The following is a 10,222-nucleotide window of genomic DNA, read 5'->3' as shown; positions in this document are numbered from 1 at the left end:
CTCCTTGAGCCATGGAGCCAGTCTGTCGGACTCAGTTTGTAATTCAACCGGTGATGAATCATCGGGGCCTGGCGACTTAAAGAAGTCTAAACTTTTCATTGCCCAAAGTATTTTCGACTCAGACACAATTTCCCCTATAACCTCCGACGGATGCATACCAGTGACAACTTCGTTGCCACGTTGTCCGTTGGAGAGTTTCCCGTGAAATGGGTGCAACGAGTAGTTCTAGTATTTTCTCACTAAACATTGTCCATACATTATCTGACTTCTGAATATATACTACTACTTTCTCAGAAAAATCTTTCGCATTCCTGTGATAAGGTTTTCCTGCTTTTGGAATGAAAATGGTCTCTGTGTCCCTCCATCCCACAAGTAAATACGACATGCTGATACAAGCAGAGTAAATCTTCCTGAACCGAGGAGCCAGTCTGTCGGACATAGTTTGTAATTCAAGCCGAGATGCATCATCGGAGCCTGGCGACTTAAAGGTGTCTAAACTTTTTATTGCCCAAAGTATTATCGACTCAGACACAATATAACCTCCGACGAATGCATACCAGCGACAACTTCGTTGTCACGTTGTCCGTTGGAGAGTTTCCCGTGAAATGGGTGCATCGAGTAGTTCCAGTATTTCCTCACTAAACATTGTCCATACATTATCTGACTTCTGAATATATACTACTACTTTCTCAGCACGCCCTTGTATTTTCTTAGCTTAGCCTTATAGACGTCCCAAACGTGTGGTGCCTTTATGGCTTTCGTCCTGTTGAAGAGTTTTCTGCAGCCCTATCCGAAATCTATCCAAATCTGGCTTTCTTCTGTTTAGCCCAGGGCCACATCTATAGTATTTTTTCCAAGGATGAAATATAACGATGATCAGAGAAGCTGTGGTAATCCAACTCTACCCAGTCACATATCTTTCCGCCAATATATTCCGATACAAAGGTAACATCAAGTACCTCCTGCCTGTTCCTGGTAATAAGGGTTGACTTATTCCCTTTATTATAAATCACCAGATTGCAACTTGTAATATATTCGATAAGCACCTCACCCCTTTATTTGAAATTCGAACATCCCCTTATGAAGTGAGGTGGATTATCATCACTGGCTCTCTTTTCCCGCAGCTTCAACCAACAACTTTAGGCTAAAGTCGGCATCTCCGAATCGTGTGACATATATAGGGAAGTCGTCCAGTAATGAGACCTATTAATTTAAAGGCTGGTTACTACTGAATCTTCAGTGCTTAGTGACGGAAGAAGAACAAAATTTAGACTACTACTTGCAAGAATACATGCTCTGTGTCTCCCATTTCAAGTACCCTTAAGTAGTTCAAATCCAGGAATTCTTAGTCCTAGAACCATTCCTCTGCACAACTTTGAAGTCGAGTGCGAGGCACTGCTGCCATCGGCACAGTATTGAATTGACGGAACCCTAGTATTGCCATCTGGAAGATCATGTTACACGGATGAATCACGCTAGAGGACAGAGTGGGCCTGGGGGTCTACATTAAGATTCCAGGTACTGAGATCTGTTTTAGATTTGACCATAATACGGTCCTGCAGGCGGAAACCGCTCGATCACGGAATGCGTGAAGTGGTGTGATGCTAAAGCGAGGACGTCGAGTGTGAACATCTTTACCGACAGTAAAATTGCCATAAAGGCAATAAAGACTCAAATAAATTGTCTTTTGGTTCTTAGCGTCGGGGGGACCGACTCTCGCTGCCCAATAAATGCAACGCCAAACTGTCATCTAGAATAACCGAGAATATATTGTATCCTCTCCCCCATCCTACCCAAAACACAAAGGAATTAAGCATAATATATGAATAATATGAAATAATATAAGAAGGCCCATCAGGATAGAATAGGACAGAAATAAAAGGTTTTTGGTAGTAGAGTACACTTTTTATCATAAAATTGGGATGGACACAAGATGACCTGCGGATCATTAAGAAATAAGTATCCCAAGTGGTCGCTTTGAACTATGATTTTGAATATGGACAATCAATACAAACAAATTAATTAGTGTAAATCTGAACGAGACCCCCTAGCCCTGAATATCTTGATAGCCTCCTTCATTATGCTTGACATTATGGAGCTCAAATAAAATCGTGCTCTAGCACGATGCTGATATTACTTCAGGGTCCGGCTCTAAACTCTCTTCAAACCGGTCATGATTGCCTACTATGGCGATAAATAATAGATATTTGATAGTAGACCCATAATGAATGAACACATTTCGAACCGAACACTGATTTTGGTAATAAAATTCAATGATTTGCAAGCGTTGCTCGTTAGTAAGTCTATTCATGATGAAATGTCAAAGCATACTGAGCATCTTTCTCTTTGACACCATGTCTGAAATCCCACGTGATCTGTCAAATACTAATGCATGAAAATCCTAACCTCAAAAAAATCACCCTTTATAAAAAGGAGACTCCTTATCCACGAGCTTAAAACATGAATCCGACTGCACTCATTGATATGTGAGAAGATATCCCCTTTTCCTTAGTGGAATGTTCAAGGGAAAAAATTTTTGTTTGTAAGTACGTGGGTGGCCGCCCCACCCTGCATACCCCTCAAACTGGACATATTTGTGGATTATGGCAAAAAGAGGATCAAATCTGTATCTGTTTCATGGCCAAGTATTTCAGGGACGCCTCACTTCATAAACTCCCCCTAAACCACACATATATACCAACTTTAGCAATATGTAGCTCCAATTTGATTTTCTGGAGTGGAGTATGAATTTGATATCCACTTTTGGGGCAAAGAGTTTGGCTACTCGATTCCATCACCAAATCAAAGATAATGAAGTAGATCTAATATCCAAACTTGAATGGACCCTCCCCTTACACTATTTCTAAAAACGCCATATCTCGGAGATGGGTGGGATATCTAGGGGGCCACCCCACCTCCAAAGCCACCAGCCAAATGGAATATAAACCAATAAAGAGAATATGGGACTCAAATGAAACGTATTTGAGGCCAGAGCAGGAATCTGATATATGGAGATCCGCCTCACTCTCAAAAACACCCCCATACCGGACATATTTACCGACCATAGCAATATACGGCTCCAATGAAAGGTATTTGGGAGAAGAGCACCAATATACTGGGTTGCCCAAAAAGTAATTGCGGATTTTTCATATAGTCGGCGTTGACAAATTTTTTCACAGCTTGTGACTCTGTAATTGCATTCTTTCTTCTGTCAGTTATCAGCTGTTACTTCAGCTGTAAAAAAACGTATATTTGATTAAAGTTCATTCTAAGTTTTATTAAAAATGCATTTACTTTCTTTTAAAAAATCCGCAATTACTTTTTGGGCAACCCAATAATATCCACATTGGCGCGAAATATCTGAAAGGCCGTTGTTGAAGTTGAAGTTTGCTATAAAAGTTTACATTTCAGTTTTAGTTTAGAATGTTTTGTGTTCCCTGTATATACAATAATTGGCTATCTACGATTGCTTTGGAATAACACCTTCTACCTCATGGGGTTCTCCATCAGTTCCCACAGATATCGCATCCTTTATTGCATCAAGGAACATATTATGAATCGCGCTCGTTCGCAGTAATCTCTCCCATGGATTTTCTTGAAGTGTAGCCCGAAGAGTAGAAAGGCCTTTGCGGGGGTGTGCACTAAGCACCCCCCATAAAAGTTTAAGAAACCACCCCTTCCCCCCCCCCAGAATTAAAAAATTTTAATATTTTCGAAAAAATTTGCTAATTTAACTGATATTCAAAGGGTTTTAGACCGCCTCTAGAAGGCTGGGCTGAGTAGAACCAAATCTTTCATCCTCAAGCTTCTAATATTCCTTCAACTTGAAATCACTTTAAAAACACTGTGTCAACATTTTGCCGCCACCGCCAGGCAATCAAAAAACACAACGCCACTACAAAATCTTATAACATTTTTATAAAAGAATTGCAGCGTTGCTCTTTCATCTCACACCAGTATTTTTGTCTTTTGGTTTTTTTTTATCTTCTTTCATCTTTAGACAAAAAAGTCCGTTCAATTGTTTTAACTTCCATGTACAACAATTCTTAGCTTTGTTGCCAGATTAACAAATCCATGTACCGGGTATATATATGAATGTAGTGGGGCATACTACACAATGTTGTTTGTACTGGCTTTTACACGTATAAGAATATCGTATATCTATCATGATGTATATAAGCACACTTTTGCTGTTATGAATAACAGTTAAATTGCATTAATCTGCATTGCTTAGCAATGCTTAAAGAATTCTCCGTTTTGTTGTTGTGTTTTGTTTTTTTTTTTTTTCTTCGCCTGTTGTCGACTCAACAATCTCTACGGGGCCCAGCCAAAAAGATCAAATCCGGTTTTGGCAGTAGCGTAAAGAAAAAAAAAATATTTTTATATAAGATTGTTGTCTTTTAACGCTGAACAAAACTGTAACATACTTGGTATTATGTAAAGAAAAAAATATTTATCAAAGTTGGCGACAAACGCCGTCGCCGTCGCTTTATTTTCCAACGTTGCAGCGTTGGTGCAGATTTTGGGTGTCTCAAATGCTGAGTTTCTTAAAATTTAAACAAAACATTCAGCAAACTAGGCTGAGCTCAGCTCAGTTCAGTCCATTCAATGCTCAACCTCACCCAAAATGTTGTGGCACCAGAAAGGGAGTCAAGGTGTGTGGCTTGACTAACAATCCCGTTTTCAAATCAATTTTATTACTTTGGTTTTTTTTGCTGCCTTTGTTTTTATTTTTTCTCTTTTTTTTAATTTTTGTGCTGTTTTGATTTTGATTTCAAAAAGATATCTGATCAAGACCACATATCTATTGGTTTGATTTTCACCTTCGCTCCTGCTGACATTTCGTCCAGCAGAAAATAAAAACCAGTAGTGCAATGTTTTTGTAATTAATACAAACACAAAAAAAAACCAAAAATGTATATTAAATAATTCGCTGCAATATCTTTAAGAATAAAAGTGGAATAATAAGTGGTTTGCTAATTGATTCCGAGAGGCAATTTGAAAGGTGTTTTATTGGCATTCGATATTTGGACTGTCAAACATAATTTTTAGGGACAATTTATACAATTAGGCTAGTAACATTTTAATTGTAGTTTTCTAGAAAGAAATATGTGTCAAAACTTATCTTGTTGTAGACCTTTAAAATCAATTTTTAAACAACATGGCGATTCAGACTTCAATGGAAAAATATTAGAATTGTTATTTTTATGCCTAGTAACTGGAATGCTTATCTATGTTACTAACTTACTTGGTTGGCAACTTCTAACCAAACTGAAAAAAGTGAAAAGTTCGGTCGGGTCGAACTTTGGACAACCACCACCTCAGATATATGTATTAATCGCCTTACATCATAATACGGTAAACATTGCATGATTTAAAAATCCATCCATCGAAATATAGTCCGATTATACCATATTCAGGTAGGCTGGAACAACTCATTATACCAAATTCATCGGTTAAAAAGATCACCTTTTATGGTCCTAAGAACTTAAATCGGGAGATCGGTATATGCCTATGGCAGCCATATCCATATATAGACCGATCTGAACTATATAGAGCACGGATGTCGGAGAGCTTAACAGGGCTCACTGGGCCAAATTTTAGAGCACTTTAACAATAATTGGGCATTGCAACTACTAGACCTTAAATCGGGAGATTGGTCTATATGGCAGCTATATCTAAATATAGACCGATCTGGGCCATATTGAACACGAATGTCAAATACCCTAACACAGCCTACTGTGTCAAATTTCAGCAAAATCTAGTAAAAATGTGATTTTACGGTACCATCAACATAAATCGAGAGAACGGTATATATGGCAGCTATATCCAAATATAGCCCGATATTGATCACACTCGTAACAAATGTCGAAATGTCTAACAGGACTCATTGTGATAAATTTCAGCGAAATCGGTTAATAAACTCACCTTTTATGGGCCTAAAACACAAAATCGGGCGGTCTGTATGTATGGCAGCTACATCCAAATCTGGACTGATCCAAATCTGGACTGATTGTAGCCTAGCACAATTCACTCGGACAATAAATGCGTCTATTATGGGCCAGACCTTAAATCGAGTGATCGTTCTATAGGGCAGCTATATCCAAATCTGGACTGATTTGAGCCGAATCAAACAAGGATATCGATTGGCCTAACATAACTTACAGTCCCAAATGTCAGCGATACCGAGTAATAAACGTGTTTTTATGGTTCAAAAAACATAATTCGTGATATCGGCATATATGACAGCTACATACAAATATAGCCCGATCTTGACCACACTCGGTACGAATGTCAAAAGGCCTAACAGCGAAGTCGGTTAATAAACTAACCTTTTATGGGCCTAAAACCTTAAATCGTAGGTCGGTAAATGTGACAGCTACATCCAAATAAGTCCAGCTGAATGCGCCATAACAAAGTTCTGCGAAATCGGGAAAGTAAATGCGCTTATTACGCGCCAAGACCTTAAATCGATAGTTCGGTCGATATGGTAGTTATATTCAAAACTGGACCGATCTGGGCAAAATTTAGCAAAAATGTCGGGGGGCCTAACGTAACTAACTGTCCCGAATTTCAGCGAAATCGGTTAGTAAATGCAGCTTTTATGGACCCAAAAATTTAAATCCAGAGATCGATCTATATGGCAGCTTTATCCATATCTGGACCGAATTGAACAAGGATGCCGAGGAGCCTAACACAATTCGCTGTACCAAATTTCTGCGAAAGTGGGCCCAATACCCGGACCGAATCGAGCAAGGATAATGATTGGTCTAACATTACTTACTGTCCCAAATTTCTGCGAAATCGAACAGTAAATTCACCTTCTATGGGCCCAAGACCTTAAATAGGGAGATCGGTTTATACGAGGGCTACCTCTTATATTTCGGGATTAGAGAACACAAAAACAAACAATAATCATCGAAAATCGCTTTATTGTTTTTCAAAATATTTCCCATTTTTGCCACTCTGTATCTCCAAAACACACATTCTGAACGCATCAACCGCTTTTCAGGTGTCGAAAAACGTTGACCTCTCATTTTATTGTTTACGTACGGAAATGAAAATAAGTCATTCTGTGCCAATTCAGGACTATAAGGCGGATGAATCATCAAATCGATGTGTTGAGTGCTCAAAAATGCAGTTGTTTCCAAAAAAAAAAATTTTGACGGTTAAATGTTCATGCAATATTGGAATTATGATGGTCCCACTGATGCATAAGGTTGTCTCAATCTCACGATAGGTCACATGATCTTGGAGCACAGCATCAAGGGTTTTTGGAACAACAACTGATTTCGGACTACCTTAACGAAATTCATCTACGGTTGCAATATCGGCTGGACAGTGACAGAGCATGCCACCACCGCGACAAGGTCTTTGGAAATATTGCTGTCAATCCATCCATCGTTCCATACACGAGACACGAGAGAACATATGCTGACGACCAGAGATAAGCTCTTTTCTGCCTGTGATGGAGATAAAGAGGGCGCCCAAAAAGTCGCATATTCTCCACCATCAGAGGGATCGAAACTTGTGAAACCTTGTGAAGTTTTTAATTACCAAGAAACAACCCAAAAAATAGGAGGATTGCAAATTTGCTCATGAACATTCCATTAAGGAATGCTAACCTCTGCGCTACGTAGCGGAATTAGTTATCGATATTCGTCTTATAGGTTAGGTTCGGTTATAAAGGTGGTACGGATTTGAATCCGTCCATGGCACTGTCGACAGACACCTAAGCCAGTTGCGCCCTCTAAATATCTAAAAAAAGTAGTCTCAAAAAAAATCGAAGTCAGGAATTCTGTCTTACTCAAAACACCCATTAATGTTTTTCATTTCACGCCCCTAAGTTGTTTGAAGTCTGGTGTCCCCACCTAAGTGAGAAAGTCCGTCAGCCACGAAAGCCGGGCAATGAAATGGGAAATGCTCCTACGTCTCATCTTCTTCCCCACAAGCCCTACACAATCACAATCGCAATCACTTATTCTATACTAATCTATTCTGTATAAGTGCAGTGATTATCTCCTTCTTACTTCCTTTCAGGATTAACCTCGTCTGATTACGATCCGGATCTTCCCATAGGAGTTTTCTAGTCCTTACTCCCCGATTACTGATGGCAGAACTCTGACCTTCACTGCCTAAATCGTCTGTTTTTTTCATTCCCCCTTACTCCGTTATGGCCCGACAGCAAAAGGATACGGTTCATGCCATTCTCAAAGAAGGCTAGCGCCTTTTTTACATTCCAAGACTGTCCGTGACCTCACCATCCTGCTTGCTATAGCCCTGACGTCCTCTGGATAAACAACAACCACCTCAAGTATTCCGTGATTGCCTGGATTTCCTCCTTCAGAACCATATTATGGTCAGGCAGTCGGAAACATATCTCAGTCGCTTGGTCCTCAAAGTTGATCCCCAGGTCCATTCTTTTTTCCAACGTAGTCCTTCAAACTATTGAGGCGTAAGTCAGTATTGATCTAATCACGTTCCTGTTCAGCCAAAGGATTATCCTCGGATTCAGGGTCCATTTCGAGCTTATACATAGTGCATAATATCTGTGAGACTTCTCAAAACGCTCCTGAATGTGGCACTTCCAATTCAGTTTCCTGTACAGGACCACATCTAAGTATTTGAGTTTGCGTGATATTGAATTTGTCTTGGTAATTCTAATTACCATTGCGGTAATCGTGGGCTCAATTACCATCAGAGATTTGCTTGACCAGAAACTTTTATGTAAATCACCCTCTGTGTATTCTTTTCGGTAAGTTCTTCTGTCGATGCCTCTCGCTCTATGATGTCACATGCAACAATTCAATAAAATCAGATAAGAATAGTGTCCAAAGTACTTATAAAGTCAAATTGAAAAATCTATTTTTATAGTAACTTTATCAGTTCGTAGAGAAATTGGGACCAGTATTGGCATGGATGTTGGAAGTAACATCATAGCATGGAAGTCATACAGCCCAACATTTTACGAGCCAGAACCAATTCATTTTCGGCTTGGACAATCAATTCCTCGACTTGACCACAGCCAATTGCTTTCTCTAAAGCTGTGATATCTTTGTTCTGTAAAATTAAAAACAATTTGTCTTTTAGTATTCCTGGAAGTATTCTTATTTAAACTTACGGCTTCCACAGCTTTTGAACGTTGTTGAACAATTTGTTCAGTGTATTTGCGATAGGCGGCATCTTGTGGCATTTTAGCAACGGCCCTTAAGATTTTGCCATACAAAGCTACCGCAGCTAGGCCTACTAAGATCGAAGAACGGGGCTGCCGTTGAGACATACTCGTATATTACATAGTGGCATGATGGATCACCGACGATTGAACATCAGATGGATTTCCAAGTGGGAACGTTATAGTTGATAGAAGATTGGTGGTTCAGTTGTCTACTACAGAAGATTGACAGAAAGGATGGATATTTACAGATAGATTGAAGATGAAGAACGGCACCGGATTTGGTGTTGGCGTCTCTCTCCGCATGCGCAGAGATAGGTTTCTACCGGGTAAATACCCAATAAATACATTTTATGGGAATTTATTTGAATATTTATTTTTTTTACAGATATCTTGGGTATGAAAGCATTATCAGGAATGATAATTCCTATGGCCAAAGGTTATATGAACAAATCATTTCAAGTTAGAATTGCCAGTTTATATAACTGTCTTTCTAACATAATAACTTAAAAGATTTCTTGATATCAGATAACAGATTTTTAGTTGTTGTTGTTGTTGTAGAAGTAGCAGTGTGTGGTACACTGAGCCGGCAGCCCTTTCCGATGAAGGAATTCATCGGGTCAATTCGGTACATACAACCGCCTGCCATGGGATTGCTTTTTTTAGTAGTTTGGCTGTATTGACAATTTCACCCGCTCCGCTGCGCCTTCTTTAACTCTCTAATATTTTTTTAGGTTTGGGACACTTCGCCTTGAATGTGTATATCGAATTCGTGACGCTGTAGCCTAGGACGCTGAACACGTTCAAATCCTGGCGATAACATCGAACAAAATTTAAAGCGGTGGTGATCCCAATATGTAGGTCTGATTTAGGGGTGTTTTCGGTGGTCCCCCAGATACTTAGCCCTGAAAAATAACATAATCGTGCTCTACTCTCAAATACCATTTATTTAAACCTCATATTGTCATTGGTTTAACCTAAAATTGGTTATCAAATCCGTTTTCTAATCTCAAATATCTTTTGAGCCACATATTGACTTTTAGCCACATA

The 10,222-nt window shown here is 39.3% G+C and overlaps 1 protein-coding gene across 1 annotated transcript; it reads right to left on the bottom strand.

Moving 5' to 3' along the window:
• Positions 1 to 8,934: 8,934 nt before the first annotated feature.
• LOC131994701 (NADH dehydrogenase [ubiquinone] 1 alpha subcomplex subunit 5-like) lies at positions 8,935 to 9,223 on the bottom strand. The gene is made up of 2 exons (XM_059361515.1): positions 9,122 to 9,223; positions 8,935 to 9,060 (listed from the first exon to the last, which is right to left on the bottom strand). Exons 1-2 carry the CDS (start codon positions 9,191 to 9,193, stop codon positions 8,935 to 8,937), a joined length of 198 nt encoding a protein of 65 aa, XP_059217498.1. The 5' UTR covers positions 9,194 to 9,223.
• Between the last annotated feature and the right edge of the window lie 999 nt (positions 9,224 to 10,222).

Source organism: Stomoxys calcitrans, chromosome 2, assembly GCF_963082655.1.
Source record: "Stomoxys calcitrans chromosome 2, idStoCalc2.1, whole genome shotgun sequence".
Lineage (NCBI taxonomy): Eukaryota > Metazoa > Arthropoda > Insecta > Diptera > Muscidae > Stomoxys > Stomoxys calcitrans.
This window is presented reverse-complemented; position numbering and strand designations above follow the sequence as displayed.

What these genes read in the sequence shown, in the direction of transcription:
- LOC131994701 (XM_059361515.1), bottom strand. Translation starts at nt 9,193, where the DNA reads ATGCCACAAGATGCCGCCTATCGCAAATACACTGAACAAATTGTTCAA. An exon ending in GTTCAAAAGCTGTGGAAGCC is followed by an intron (nt 9,061 to 9,121) that starts GTAAGTTTAAAT and finishes TTAATTTTACAG; the next exon opens with AACAAAGATATCACAGCTTT.